We start from the raw sequence: 15,063 nt of genomic DNA, 5'->3' as shown, positions 1-15,063 counted from the left end.
GTATGTTGCAATCAGTTGAAGGTTGCTATTCTTATTGTCATACCATTGAATCCATTCAGGAAAAGTCTACATAAAACAATAAAATTATATTTTTAGGCATATAACAATTAAAATGTTGAAGTATACAATTCTATTCATTTTCTGGAAAATGAACCAAACACACAAAGACAGTTTTCCATTGTGCAGCCAAACACCGGAAAGGAAAATATTTTCAGGAAAACAACTCATTTTCCAGAAAACATTTTCCAGAAGTCATTTTCCTGCTTTCCAAACGGACCCTAAGAGTTAAATTGACGCACCTTAAACTAGAAACTAATGCATAGGCTTTGAACATATGCACCTTAAGCTATAAACTTACGCACTTAAGCACCTTAAGTTTTAGACTTAGGCATCTAACGCTATGAACTTAGCCACCTTAAACTATAAACTTAAACACTTTAAGCTTTAAACTTACGCACATTCAGTTGTGACCTTACGCAAAATGACAATAATGCCACCGTGTTATTTTAAAATTATTTTTTATTTTGAGTGGTTGATTTTGGCAAGATCAAAGGCTATGATTAACCCGCACGTTTCACCTGCTTTGCACCTCATCCTTTGTATGTATATATATATATATATATATATATATATATATATATATATATATATATATATATATATATATATAGTTGAGTTCAAATGAGGACCATTATATTATAGAGGACTGTGAGGAGACTATGTCGTATGCATGACCGGATGTAGTCGCGTGCCATTAGTCTGTATGTCGTATGCATGGCCGGATGTAGTCGTGTGCCATAATTTGTATGTCGTGTGCCATAATTTGTATGTCGTGTGCATATGTTTGTTAATTAATAGAGTCTGGGTTCGAAACTTGATGTTTACATGTATTCTTGTGTGCCATTGTGTATTAAGTTGTGTGTCTTATACTAATTTATCGTGTGCCCCTAATCAGTCCGCACAATCCTCTAGTGGTACTCATGTGAACTCACACACACACACACACACACACACACACACACACACACACACACACACACACACACACACACACACACATATATATATATATATATATATATATATATATATATATATATATATATATATATATATATATATATATATATATATATATATAGTTAGGATCATATGAGAACATGTGCTTAGGTGAGAATGTGAGAACATATCATGTGCATTCATCTAATATTTTTTAATGGTCTAGATTAGATTAAGTGTGTGCGAACGCGCATTAAATACGTGCAAACACACTAAATCGCGTTTGTACATATTTAATGCGCGTCCGCACACACTTAATCTAATCTAAACCATTAAAAAATATTAGATGGATGCACATGATATGTTCTTACGTTCTCACCTAAGTACATGTTCTCTCTGGAACCCTACCCCATATATATATATATATATATATATATATATATATATATATATATATATATATATATATATATATATATATATATATATATATATATATATATATATATATATATAGGGATGCACTCAGGTGCGAATAAGTGCTCAGGAGGGAAATGCGAACGAATCAGCGCTCGACACGTGTCCAGATCTAATAACTTTAAAAAAAAACGCGGTGGCATTTTCGTAAATAATTGAACATCGAAGTGCATGTAAAATCACTTACAAGTGCACCTACTTTCACCTATAAGTGCATGTAATTTTGCTTTGTTAGCATTCACTTTCCGCAAACATTCATGCACCTGGGTGTGCTGATAACTATATGTGCAACTATTTATAACTATAGGTGCAACTACTTATAACTATAGGTGCACCTACTTTCACCTATAAGTGCATGTAATTTTGCCTTGTTAGCATTCACTTTCCGCAAACATTCATGCACCTGGGTGGGCTTATAACTATATGTGCAACTATTTATAACTATAGGTGCAACTACTAATAACTATAGGTGCACCTACTTTCACCTATAAGTGCATGTAATTTTACCTTGTTAACATTCATTGATCTGAGTTCAGCGGGTAGTAATACCCCTGAAAACCACTCGCAAACATTCATACACCTAGGTGCAACTACTTATAACTATATGTGCAACTACTTAGAACTATAGGTGCAACTACTTAGAACTATATGTGCAACTAAGTATTGATGCTCAGTGTAAATTTTTACTTGCACCTATAATACATTTTACATGCACTTGTAATACATTTTACTTGCACTTCGATGTTCAATTATTTATGAAAATACCACCGCGTTTTTTAAAAAAATCAGTGTTTCTCATCCATTAGATCTGGACACGTGGACGAACAGAATTCATTCCTATTTCGCGCTTGGGCGAAGCATTCGCACCTGAGTGCGATTATATATATATATATATATATATATATATATATATATATATATATATATATATATATATATATATATATATATATATATATATATATATATATATAGGGACGCACTCAGGTGCGAATAAGTGCCCAGGAAGGAAATGCGAACGAATCAGCGCGCGACGTGTGTCCAGATCTAATTACTTAAAAAAAAACGCGGTGGCATTTTCGTAAATAATTGAACATCGAAGTGCAAGTGAAATCTCTTATAAGTGCACCTATTTTCACTTATAAGTGCATGTAATTTTGCCTTGTTAGCATTCACTTTCCGCAACCATTCATGCACCTAAGTGTGCTTATAACTATATGTGCAACTATTTATAACTATAGGTGCAACTACTTATAACTATAGGTGCACCTACTTTCACCTATAAGTGCATGTAATTTTGCCTTGTTAACATTCATTGATCTGAGTCAGCGGGTAGTAATACTTCTGAAAACCACTCGCAAACATTCATACACCTAGATGCAACTACTTATACCTATTTGTGCAACTACTTAGAACTATAGGTGCAAATACTTAGAACTATAAGTGCAACTAAGTATTGATGCTCAGTGTAAATTTTTATTTGCACCTATAGTACATTTTACATGCATTTGTAATACATTTTACTTGCACTTTGATGTTCAATTATTTACGAAAATGCCACCGCCTTTTTTTTTAAAATCAGTGTTTCTCATCCATTAGATCTGGACACGTGGACAAAAAGAATTCATTCCTGTTTCGCGCCTGGGCGAGCCGTTCGCACCCGAGTGCAAGTCTATATATATATATATATATATATATATATATATATATATATATATATATATATATATATATATATATATATATATATATAATCATTCAGGTAAACAGTCCTTATATCTTGTGAATCAGACGTGTCATTAAAATTTTACTACAAATAGAAATTAGATAAACTTCATTTTCAAACAGCCACGTCTATAGTCCATATTCGCAGAACAATCTTTGCTTTGTTGCCCTCCATTTCTCCTCACACGTTCACCCTTCAATACGTTACCTCCTAAATCTCAACATCCATAGCCATAGGCCATATCCAGCTATGCAAATGTCTCTTTCTCTGATACATGGTATGTTTATATATATGCACACACATATATATAATGCATGAATGGTTCACGTGGTTCATGATTTGTAGCGTTGAATGCCCTTTTTCTTCTGAAAGCTTCTTCTGCTCGGCAGCGATGAATTGTGGGCTCTGATTAATGTCGATGATGATTTAGGAAAATGGGGTTTCTTCGAAGCGTATTGGTAATCTTTGGATTTTGGCTTGGGATCCCCATTGGCCTTGTAATTGGCTATTTGTTGTTCATATGCTATGCCCCAAAAGATGATGTTAATAAGGTAAAGGCTTGAATTTTCGTATGAGTTCAGTTCAATTCCTCGTTTTTAATGTTTAGTGCTTTTGTTTGAATGTTGTCTGCAATCCTGTTTTGTGAATTTCTGACGTTTGATCACTTTATGCTCCTTGTGGTAACCAGTATTGTGTGGTTCTGCACTTGTTTAAATTGGTTCTAGCAAATGAACTTTTGCTAGATTACTTAATTCATAATTTGTAATGTGGAATTAGGGTATGTTCTGAAGCATGGTGAGAGTATTACTATATATTCCTTTCTTGTTCATTATCCCAGAAAATCCAGAATATAATCTTACCTTAAAGTTGTTCTGAGTATTTGATAAGCACCTACAATGAATATGTACTTTCATGATTTTTGACATTAAATGCATACATAAATCTCTAGGTCAGCTTGTTGAGCATATAACCATTAATGTGCAATCCAACTATCAGCTTAGGCTGCCAGACCAAAAGTCATGGGTTCGAATCATGTGTTACTTGGAACCCACCTCACACGTGAGGGGCGTGATACCATGGGTGCACTATACCGTGTGTCATACAATTTCAGCTTACGTCGTAGTTGTTGACTTTATCCTGGGATAGTTGTCTGTATTTTGTGAAGTTCACACTTTGTATACAAGTAAAGTCACCCTTGCAAACATTAAACTGCAGGATCCACCAGAATGTAGATCACTTCAGGATTTTGACTCGAGCTCCTTTATTGATCTTTTTTCTGAACTTCCATCATGGGTGATGAATCCAGATTTTGAACGAGTAAGTGCTGAGTCTTTATTGATTTTTTTTTTTTGGTTACTATATAGCTTTCAAGCTTCATCCTACTGAACTTAGTTTATATCATTGAGTAGGTTGAGTGGTTGAATTTGTTCATAGAGCATATGTGGCCATATCTGGACAAGGTAATACAAATGTCATTCATATTTCGTACCACTTTTACATTTAATTGGCATTTTGTGAAATGCCTCGATTTGATTCAGATTATGTGGCTTGATTACGTAGCTTGAACTTTTGTCATGTACAGGCAGTTTGTGGAATCGTTAGAAGCACAACACAACCCATATTTGCAGAGTATAGTGGGAAGTATCTGATAAAATCCATTGAGTTTGAACACCTTACTCTTGGAACTTTTACCCCAAAAATTCATGGTAAGTCATGATTACTGCACTTGTATTTTTAGACAATCACATGAAATGAGAGAAAAAACGAGAAAACTATGAACAACTTGTTGTGTAGAGTTAATGATTTGATCTTAGCAAAACATGACTCTGGGATTTTGTTGATCAATCTGACAGGTATAAAGTCAGTTAAACTTATAGAAAATCAGCTAATTTTCGAGCTTGCACTCAGATGGGCTGGTAATCCCAATATTGTTATAGCACTGAAATTGCTGTGTCTAAAAATCCCTGTACAGGTTAGAGCTAGCCTTATCTTTGAGTTACGTTTCATCTCATAATCAATACATGTAAGGGTTAATGTCTCTCGTATTTCTTTCAGTTGATAGAATTTCAAATATCTGCAAGACTAAGAGTAATTTTGTCGCCTTTGTTGGCAACCTTCCCGTGCTTTTCAAGCATTCTAGTGTCACTGATGGAAAAGGTAAGCAAAAAATATTCTTATGTTTTTTAGAACTATGCAAATTGGTTAAATAGCTACTAAAAGCATGTTCGTGAACGTGCAGCCAAATGTAGATTTCGGGCTGAAAGTTTTAGGAGGGGATCTTATGGCAATCCCTGGCTTACACCACTACATTCAGGTGCTTCTCTTGTTTCATCCCTTTAGTACAGATAATCTTGCATGATTTCTAAGCATCCTTTGAAACCATTGAGGCTCGGGTTTACGGTTTACTAATCTGAAAGAATGAAGGAAGATAAAATCAAACAAGATTTGTGAGAATATAGATGATAGTGAATGAGAGTTAGAGAAAAGTACTGAATTTATTTTAACCAAATTCCTTATTGGTGGCAGGAAACTGTTAGCAAAGAAGTTTCCAAGCTTTACCTCTGGCCACAAACACTAGAAATACCAGTTCTTGACAGTTCAGTGTAAGTTGTAAATGAAAGATAATATCCAGTCTAACGGTCAAGCATAGTCGAAACATCATTGAGGAAATATGCATCTTGCTTGTCTTTTATTCAATTCATTTTCTTGGAAATTTTGGTCCTATAGATATTCTTCTTAAATTACAGAGGAGCTGTGAAGAGGCCCGTCGGAATACTGCATGTGAAAGTCTTGAGAGCACGAAATCTAATAGACACAGATGTTTTCAGTAAATCTGATCCGTACGTTACACTCAACCTTGGCAAGGAGCTGCTATCCGTGAAGAAGACTACTGTAAAGATGGACACTCTGGATCCCGTGTGGAACGAGGACTTCAAATTAACTGTAAAGGACCCAGACACTCAAGTCCTCGAATTACATCTCTATGACTGGGAAAAGGTTAATATCTTCAGATACAATTGGGCGGGAAGTTTGGGTTCTTTTGTTTAGCCACAATTTTGTTGCTTCTTACTTTGTTTTGCAGTTTGGAACACATGACAATCTGGGGATGCAAGTAGTCCCCCTAAAGTTGCTCAAGCCTTATGAGAAGAAAACATTCACACTCGACTTGGTGAACAGCATGAATCCTAACGATCCTCTGAACAATAAGTCGATGGGTCAAATTGAGTTTGAAATGACATTTGTTCCCTTCCAAGAAGACAGCATGAAGTTCACCTCGACTTCTGGTAAGCAAAAGACGGAAAACATCAAGACCTCACCAGACAAGAATGCCTTGGAAGGAGAAGGTTTGCTATCGGTTACAATTAAAGGTGCAGATGATGTAGAGGGCAAAGTCCAAACCAATCCTTATGTTGTTATCCATTTTAGAGGAGAGGAGAGAAAGACCAAGGTGATCCACACGAAATCCTTAGCCTTCTCAAACTCAGACAACATGTTTAAACTACTCGGGGGTCATGATATCTCATTACTGTGTGCAGAAAATCAAGAAATGTCGGCATCCAAGATGGGAAGAAGAATTCCAATTTGTTTTAGAAGAGGTTCCTTTGAAGGATCATGTTCATATCGAAGTCATGAGCGTTCGGAGGAGGGCTCGTTGTTTTCGGACTAAGGTAATATCACCAACATCCTTAAACTCACCATTTTGTCTGCATTTGCATGCATTTTACACACACTGGATATATACATACACTCTGTCTGCAATCTGCATGCAGGAATCTCTGGGGTACGTGGACATTCAACTCAGGGATGTTGTCCATAATGGGCGTGTTAATGAAGAACACCATCTTATAAATTCTAAAAACGGAACAATACATGTTGATATACGGTGGAAGGTGATCTGATAGATCTTGTTTGAGTTTTGATCACATTTTATGATTTTTCAGTTTCATTTGTTTCTTGATAGCCGGCTCCCACTTGATTGGGCATGTAGATGTAAATACATCACCATTAGAGAGCAGCAAGAGTTTCTTTATGATCTGTGCTTTCGTCCCCAATCATTTTGAGGTGGTTCAATGTTGTGTTTGTGTGTGTATGCATCCAATATATATACATGTAAATTTTATTTTTTTTTTCTTTTTGAAAGCTGTAAAAACATTTATTAGTTTAGTTGGAAATTTTGAATGAATTGAGTTTCATGGAATTGTAATTCATCAATTTTGAGGAATTGAAATTCCGATCATCCCCATTTAGGTTTTGTATTTTGTTGATTTTTGTCCGAAAGAAAAGATCATGCATTGGTTTTTGACAAATGGAGAGTATGATTTTTCATTGATTTTTTCTCCCGCAAATCAAAGATCTTTGTGGGTCCTAATCAAAAGTCAAATGAAGTATTCTCCAACACGGTTCATTGTCGATCTTTTCTTCTTTTTCTCTTTTTCTCCCCCCATAAATATATGGGCGCACTCAGGCGAGAACGGGTGTCCAGGAAAGAACTAAGAGTCAATTGCAGTCGTCCACGTGTCTAAATTTAACGAATCATATGTAATTTTAAAAAATGACGCGGTGGTATTTTCGTAAATAACTCAACTTTTGGTGCAAGTAAAATATGTTAAAAGTGCAAGTAATTGGTGCAAGTTTGCAAGTAAAAAATGTAAGTAATTTACCTTGTTAACATTGATGAACCTAATTATAACGTCTTTCACATTGGTACATTTTATGATACTATTTGATGCAACTAATGATATATAAAGATTAAAGTATTGATGCTATTTGTAATTCTCTTTGATACTTTATTTTCTAAAAATTTATTTATTACAGTTTTACTATAAAATAATACATTTATGATATAAAATATTAATTATATTTGTAATTATGTAATGAATCATGTTTATTAAAGAGAAAATGGTCAAATAGATCTCTAAATATTATAGGAAAGTGCAATTAGGTCCCTAAATTTTTAAAAAGTGCAATTAAACACATAAACTTATCATTTTGATGCATCCAGATCCAATAACCGATAACTTACTGATAATACCTGGTAATTAAACTTCATATGATTAAATCGGCTGCCAATGACCGTTTTCTGGTCGCTGGTTGCCTTCTTCGACGGCTACGAGTGTCGCCTTTTTCTCAATTGAAGAAGGCGACCAAGCGCCGCCTTCTTCAACTGAGGAAGAAGGCAACAACGGTCGCTTTCTTTCTGGGGAAGGAGGCGACCAAACGTCGCCTTCTTCTTGTAGAATGAGGCAGTTGGTCACCGACGACCGTTTTGGGTTTCCAGTGTTCTTTTTTTTTTTTGTTGATTACTGTTCAGGTTGGCAATCAACAGTCGATGATGACAGTCAACGTGGTATAGCTACTTGTAACCTATTGGTTACCTACTAAATGGACTTATTTGATTGATTTTATGAAGTTGAAGTACTTAATTGAACTCTTTTAAAGTTTAATGGTCTAATTACACTTTTGTATAATGTTTAGGTGTCTATTTGACCATTTTCCCTTTATTAAATCCAATTCATTTCACGAGACCCATAAAAGGATTTTACAAGAGATCTCCCCATATATAAATTTACTTACCCCAAAATATATGGCAAATTATATCGTGCACTAGGGCGATTGTAGGCCCTGGCCCAAAACAATGTCGTTTTTATAAGTTATTGGGGAGTTGACGCGACGGTGCGACAAATACTATTTCGTCCGTCCAATCCCATTGCAGTTTTATTTTTTATTTTTTGTATTTGTGTATTATGTTAAGAGTTTATGTGTATTATGTTAAGAGTTTATAATTCTGTGTATTATGTTACCAGGATTATGTGGTCTAATGGTACCCGGGTTGGATTTCTATTTGGAAGATTATGATTATGATTTTGAGCCTGATCTTTGCAAAATATACTATGGGTTTATCGTTATTATATCCCTAAACGCTCCTCCCTTCTTTTTTCTCATCGGAATCCTAAAGAACCTTATCTGTGCGGCCATGGCAACCTCAGCTACTTCACTCCATTTTCTCTCTCTAACCCCTCAATCGCTTTCTTTTTCAAAACCCAATGCCATACCCGCCGCTTCTTTATCTCTTTTCTCTCTCCCGTCATCTTCTCGTGCTCTAAAACTATCTTCTTCTTCTTCGCCTTTTACATTTTCAGTTAGACACTTTGATTCCACATTCGCGTCACGCTTCGTCAGAGGCGTCACGCTTTCGTCAGAATTCGACCAGATTGAAGAAGTGGAAGACGAGGACGAGGGAGTTCCCAGCGATGGCGGTTCCTCGTACCCGGACGAACCCCGTTTCTCTCCTGAGCTCAAGCTCTTCGTGGGCAATTTGCCGTACAATATCGACAGCGCTGCTCTTGCTGGGCTGTTTCAACAAGCTGGAAATGTTGAGATGGTCGAGGTAATCTCTATAATCTATATGTCTATTTAAAGGTTTATACTTCTCTTTTCTTACTATACCTATGGATTGGTTTGCAATTTTTATATTTTCCTGAGAAAATTTGGATAAGATTTCTTTGTGGATTAAGGAAGATGGCATATTTTTTCTTTCTTTTGTTTATCTTGGTGGATAATCTTTGGACAAATCATGTTGAATTACACAAGTACATACATAAATCCAGTAGTTCTTGTCGTTTGTAGTTAAGGTATGCTTGTTTTTCTTCCCCTTATGGGACGATGAGCTTATTTTAGTTGTCACTGTTTCCAGGTTATATATGACAAACAGACAGGAAGAAGCAGAGGGTTTGGCTTTGTGACAATGTCAACTGTGGAGGAAGTTGAATTAGCCGCTCAACAATTCAATGGATATGTAAAGTTCATTACTCCAATCCACTGTTTTATTTTACATTTTCTTTAGAATTAAATGTTATGTATAGATAAGAGCTGCAGTTCAAAAGAACTATATGGGATGTTTGAGTTAATGTACAAATGTTTTAACTTAAATTGGATTCTAGATTGTTGTTTTATCTATAACATGTGAAATCATTTATGGAGTAGTATATATATGAGCATTAGATTGGATGCGTTTCATGAAACATATGATGTTTTTGCAGGAACTTGACGGGAGGGCATTGAAGGTCAATTCTGGGCCACCTCCACCTAGGAGGGAAAATTCCACGTTTGGTGGTGCAAGGGGTGGTAGAAGTTTCGACAACGCCAACCGAGGCCACAAACTCCATGTGGGAAACCTTGCTTGGGGTGTTGATGATCAGGCGCTTGAAACCTTATTCAGTGAGCAAGGAAAGGTGTTGGAAGCAAGAGTGGTGTACGACCGAGAGAGTGGAAGGTCGAGGGGATTTGGATTTGTAACTTACGGTTCTGCTGAGGAGGCCAACAATGCTATTAAAATGTTGGATGGCGTTGTAAGTATATTCTTGTATCTGTAAATGTGTAACCAACATGGTTGGGGTGGTGGTTCAGCACCTCGTCCCTTAAGCCCACCCATGTGACTGGAGCAAACCATTTGGCCAGTTCCCTACCACTTAGTGTGCTGACCGTTGGGACGGAGGATTAGTCTTCTGGCTGCCGGCTGGAAGGATACCTTTGGGTAACCAAAAAAATAATTATGTAAATGTGTGGGCTTTCATAAAATTTGCTATTTGCTTATTATTATCTGTTAAGGTTGTCTACTCTAATCCAGTGACCTTTCTCTAGACTTCAACAATTTCCCACTTACATTTGCATTATTCTTTTGAACTTTGTTTTGTAGAACCTAATTGGTAGGCAAATCGGTGTAAGTCTTGCTGAATCAAGACCTCCAAGGCGCCAGTTCTGAGATTGCTAACCATGCCTGATATCAAGTATTCAAGTGAGCGGGAACCCAGGGTAAACACCCTATATTCTTGTTTATATTTTGAAATGCTTAACACATGTACGCATCTCTAGGATTCTAGTCATGAATCACCTGTCACAGATTTGGATAAACTTAGAATCTCCAATCTGAATACCGAAAAGCCAATTTACACATTCTGCACATTCATTGCCTCTATCAAGTATATTTCATTTCCCCATTCAAGATTTTCTGCTACTCATTGATTTGTAAAACAGGTTGGACGAGAGATGCGGATGACCCAACAATGCAGCAATGCTCATGAAGGGCTTGATTTTGCAGAGCTGCTACGTAGCTACACCGTATGTATTTGAAAGCCCTCTCTATGTATTTCTGTCACAATGTATGCCTGTAAAAATGGCAATGCAACTTGTAACCTGCCACCTATTGCTTGTGGTGGATTAAGAGAGAACTAAATTCTTGGATCAATGGGCTCTTTTTCTAGGTGGTAATGTGGTATTGTGGTGTGAACCCCTTAGTCTTCAAAATTTTGTTTACTTGTCACCATGCTTTCTGTAAGTGCTGCCACTCTGCAAAGGATAGGATTATCTGCCAAATTATAGTATGGACCATGTATGGTCTACATTACAATGTGAGTCATGATTAAATATTTATTTTTCATATACTGAATGTTCATTATTTATGTATTAAAGATTTATTATTTGATAGTATATCAAATAATGAACTTTCATTACACAAATAATCTACCTTTAAAAATAAATATTCAATATATTAAAATGTACCTCGTGTCAGTTCACTTTTGTCACCTTACAAGGTTTATAGTATAATGACTGGGATTATCTGGCAAATTATTTTGTGGACCCGGATCCACTTGCAAGGTAGACTTAGTCTAAAATACATAATTTACATTTTGAACTAAGTATGTAAATTATGAATATTCAGGATGCAAATTGTCTATTTCGAATTTAGGTCTACCTTGTAAGGTGGACCCTGGTCCATGGTATAACAATCAGGATTATCTTGTTTGGGCCTTTCTAGTGATCCAAATGCATGATTGATTACTACTGTCCACTTGTTGGGGATGGGCCTTTGGCTCAATAACTCATGAAATCACATCTTTTTAGTTGGTATGGACACTCTGCTAAACGTTGACTTAAGTTTTGCTATGTTATCAAATTAGTAAGTTTTAAACTTCTTGATACGAGGTTAGGGATAGGGTGTAAATGAGCCGAGCGGCTTGCAAAGTTTGGCTCAAGTTTGGTCAAAATCGAGCTTGAGCCGAACTCGAGCGGCTCGTTTATACTCGAGCTCAAATATTTTAGGCTTGTGACTCGTCGAGTCGCTCGCGAGCCATAATTAAATAAATAGATAAATATTATATATATATATATATATATATATATATATATATATATATATATATATATATAAAATATATATATATATATATATATTTTATATATATATATATATATATAATAAAAGTGGAGTTGTAAACTTGTTTTGAGTGTTTGGAGTTTTTAAATATTAAAGTTTGGACTTTTGAATTTTTTATTATTTATGTATATGGATAAAACAATGTTTATTATTAATTGAAATATAAATTCAAATAGGTCAAAATCGAGCCCGAGCTCGAACAATCGAGCTACTCGAGCTGAGCTCGAGTGACTCGAAAAATTGCCGATCCGAGCTCGACCATCATTTTGTAGTGTTTTCTTTGGTTCTTATTTTGTAGTTTTGAGACTATATAATAACCCAAAAATGGAGCCCACCTACCCATTTACCCGGTTGTTATACCATGGACCATGCTCCACATAGCTGTGTGAATTACTGTGGGCAATGGTAAAAAAAAATGACGCCGTTTCTTTAAGTAAAGAAATGGTTGTTGTTAAATTTTAACAAATTTTGTATTTTTTGTGTGTTTATAATAAAATGAAACTACAGTGTATCTAAAATGAAACCGAATAACTTGTCTCGCATATTGTGTTTATATTATCAAATGAAATTGTAATTGAATTGAAATGATACTTTAATTGTGTTGAAATGAAACTGCAGTATGTATAAAATGAAGCAGAATAACATGTCTCATATATTGAGTGTATATTGTCAAATAGAACTGTAGTTGAATTGAAATGATATTTTAGTTTTGCTGAAATGAAACTACAAAATGTATAAAAAGAAACTGAATAACATATCTCACATATTGAGTGTATATTGTCAAATGAAACTGTAGTTATATCAAAATGATACTTTAGTTGTATTGTAATGAAACTACAGTGTATATAAAATGAAACTGAATAACATTTTCACATATTTGAGTGTATATTGTCCAATGAAATCGTAGTTGAATTAGAATTATAATTTAGTGGTGTTGAGATAAGACTATAGTGTGTATAAAATGAAATTCAATAACATGTCTCATTGTAATAAGATTATTGCATGTATAATGTGGAATGAAAATGTAGTTGAAACAAAATAAAACTTTAGTTGTGCTGAAATGAAACTACAATATATATAAAATGAAATTGAATATGTTATACAAACAAAACTAACTACACGAAACGTGTGTCGTTTCTTTTCATTCAAAGAAAACGGCATCATTTTAGACCATGGTTCACACCCCACATTAAAATTTGCCGCCATTTACCAATTGTTATACCATGAACTTGGTCCAAAAATTATGTGTCTTCAATTAATAAATTATGTGCTTGTATATAAATTAAATAAGTATAATTTATTAACTACCGACACATAATATATTAACTGTAGATATGTCTGCCCCATTTACGACCAATCATAGTGTGAACAATTTGTCCATAGTTGATGGCATTTTTGATGATTCCAATGCAAGATGAGTTGCATGTAAAATCTTTCAAGTTTGAGGCTTCAATTCATACCTTATTAAAATGATAGGCTACCAATAAACACGACACTATAATTCCTAACGTTAAGGAGTTGATTATGGAGTTTGGCTTTGCATTCTGACTACCATCCACCCATGCCCATGCATCATGTGCAATATATCACTGCATCAAAGTAACTTTAATTTCAACTTTCAAGAATATTTTTTTTTTTATATTTTTTCAAAATGTAATTTTTCTACATTTATTACTTTCTTGAAAATTTATTTACCATCTTAGTTAATTAATTAATTAATTAATATTATTTTTATTTATTTACTTTCCATCATACCAGGCCAACCATACTATTTTAGTTAACATGAAAAAAAAAAAAAAAAAAAAAAAAGAGAAGTGCTTGCAGGATGGCGATGAAGTAAGGTCAGAATCAACAATCCAAGTTTTAAAAGTCAAAGAGACCAATAATGTGTTTTCCTCCATCTTTTTCTCTCTTCTTGCTATTCCTTTGTCTGTAAGCTAAGGCATATATAAAACTAAAAGTCTGCTAGAAAATGGGATAAAAAATGATTATGTAACCTTTAATTTGCTAAAGCTTATTCAATTAAACATCATTATTACTAAATGCATATATATAATTGCCACTGAAATCTCGGACTGTTTATTAGTTAATTAAGAGCTAGCTAAGACTGGGTTCAAATTTCGGCGACAACATTTTTTATATGTGACATTTTAATTACATTATTTATACGTAGTTTAATCACTGTTTATTTGTAGAGTAGTTTATATTCATTATATCGAGTAAAAAACATTTAACTCAATTTTATTAGAGTACTAGTAGATCAGAAGACTAGCTAGTGTTAGCAGTCATGGCTTGGAATATAGTACTAGTACTAGGTTCAGTAGCTTGTTAGGTGATTTAATATATATAGTGTGGAAGTTTATTAATGATATTACATCATTTTGCTTCTATATATTTATAACAAAGATCAGGGCCGTTACAATAAAAATTAAGGCCCGGTGCAATATCATAATTTGAGTCTTTTTTTCATAAGTAATTTCTATATATTAATAATAGTTACGCTATTCAAAAAGTTGTATCAACATATAAACATTGCATAAAAAATACATCTAAAATTTTATTTAAAAAGTGACACGCGTCGTGCACATTTAGACGCAAAATCATCTACCAAACTTTTGATATCAACTTCTTCCAAAAGCTCATTTCC

The 15,063-nt window shown here is 34.5% G+C and overlaps 2 protein-coding genes across 4 annotated transcripts; both read left to right on the top strand.

Annotated features, from left to right (window-relative positions):
- Positions 1-3,349: 3,349 nt before the first annotated feature.
- On the top strand, positions 3,350-7,397 carry LOC109151673 (synaptotagmin-3-like). Of its 2 annotated transcripts, XM_019299449.1 has the most exons (13): positions 3,350-3,479; positions 3,575-3,753; positions 4,418-4,519; positions 4,612-4,662; positions 4,785-4,908; positions 5,056-5,174; positions 5,258-5,359; positions 5,442-5,516; positions 5,729-5,805; positions 5,950-6,199; positions 6,285-6,650; positions 6,739-6,870; positions 6,973-7,397. In XM_019299449.1, exons 2-13 carry the CDS (start codon positions 3,637-3,639, stop codon positions 7,099-7,101), a joined length of 1,644 nt encoding a protein of 547 aa, XP_019154994.1. In that variant the 5' UTR covers positions 3,350-3,479; positions 3,575-3,636; the 3' UTR covers positions 7,102-7,397. The 2 variants fall into 2 exon arrangements, with proteins under 2 accessions (XP_019154994.1, XP_019154993.1); XM_019299448.1 differs by lacking the exon at positions 3,350-3,479 and having other exon boundaries at positions 3,495-3,753.
- Positions 7,398-9,085: 1,688 nt separating this feature from the next.
- On the top strand, positions 9,086-11,525 carry LOC109148762 (29 kDa ribonucleoprotein A, chloroplastic-like). Of its 2 annotated transcripts, none has more exons than XR_002048871.1 (5): positions 9,086-9,590; positions 9,897-9,998; positions 10,243-10,551; positions 10,899-11,014; positions 11,237-11,525. XR_002048871.1 is itself a non-coding variant. In XM_019296491.1 (5 exons), exons 1-4 carry the CDS (start codon positions 9,177-9,179, stop codon positions 10,962-10,964), a joined length of 891 nt encoding a protein of 296 aa, XP_019152036.1. In that variant the 5' UTR covers positions 9,086-9,176; the 3' UTR covers positions 10,965-10,997; positions 11,237-11,525. The 2 variants fall into 2 exon arrangements, 1 of the variants encoding a protein (XP_019152036.1); XM_019296491.1 differs by having other exon boundaries at positions 10,899-10,997.
- Positions 11,526-15,063: the final 3,538 nt, after the last annotated feature.

This window comes from Ipomoea nil, unplaced genomic scaffold (genome assembly GCF_001879475.1).
Source record: "Ipomoea nil cultivar Tokyo-kokei standard unplaced genomic scaffold, Asagao_1.1 scaffold0268, whole genome shotgun sequence".
NCBI lineage: Eukaryota > Viridiplantae > Streptophyta > Magnoliopsida > Solanales > Convolvulaceae > Ipomoea > Ipomoea nil.
The sequence above is the reverse complement of the archived record's forward strand: the minus strand, read 5'-3'. Positions and strand labels throughout refer to the sequence as shown.

Excerpts from the sequence above, each read along its gene's own strand:
- LOC109151673 (XM_019299449.1), top strand. The coding sequence starts at position 3,637 with ATGGGGTTTCTTCGAAGCGTATTGGTAATCTTTGGATTTTGGCTTGGG. Across the intron at positions 4,663-4,784 it reads TGTGGCCATATCTGGACAAG|GCAGTTTGTGGAATCGTTAG; the intron begins GTAATACAAATG and ends TGTCATGTACAG. Across the intron at positions 5,517-5,728 it reads GCTTACACCACTACATTCAG|GAAACTGTTAGCAAAGAAGT; the intron begins GTGCTTCTCTTG and ends TATTGGTGGCAG.
- LOC109148762 (XM_019296491.1), top strand. The coding sequence starts at position 9,177 with ATGGCAACCTCAGCTACTTCACTCCATTTTCTCTCTCTAACCCCTCAA. Across the intron at positions 9,591-9,896 it reads GAAATGTTGAGATGGTCGAG|GTTATATATGACAAACAGAC; the intron begins GTAATCTCTATA and ends CACTGTTTCCAG. Across the intron at positions 10,552-10,898 it reads TTAAAATGTTGGATGGCGTT|AACCTAATTGGTAGGCAAAT; the intron begins GTAAGTATATTC and ends TTTGTTTTGTAG.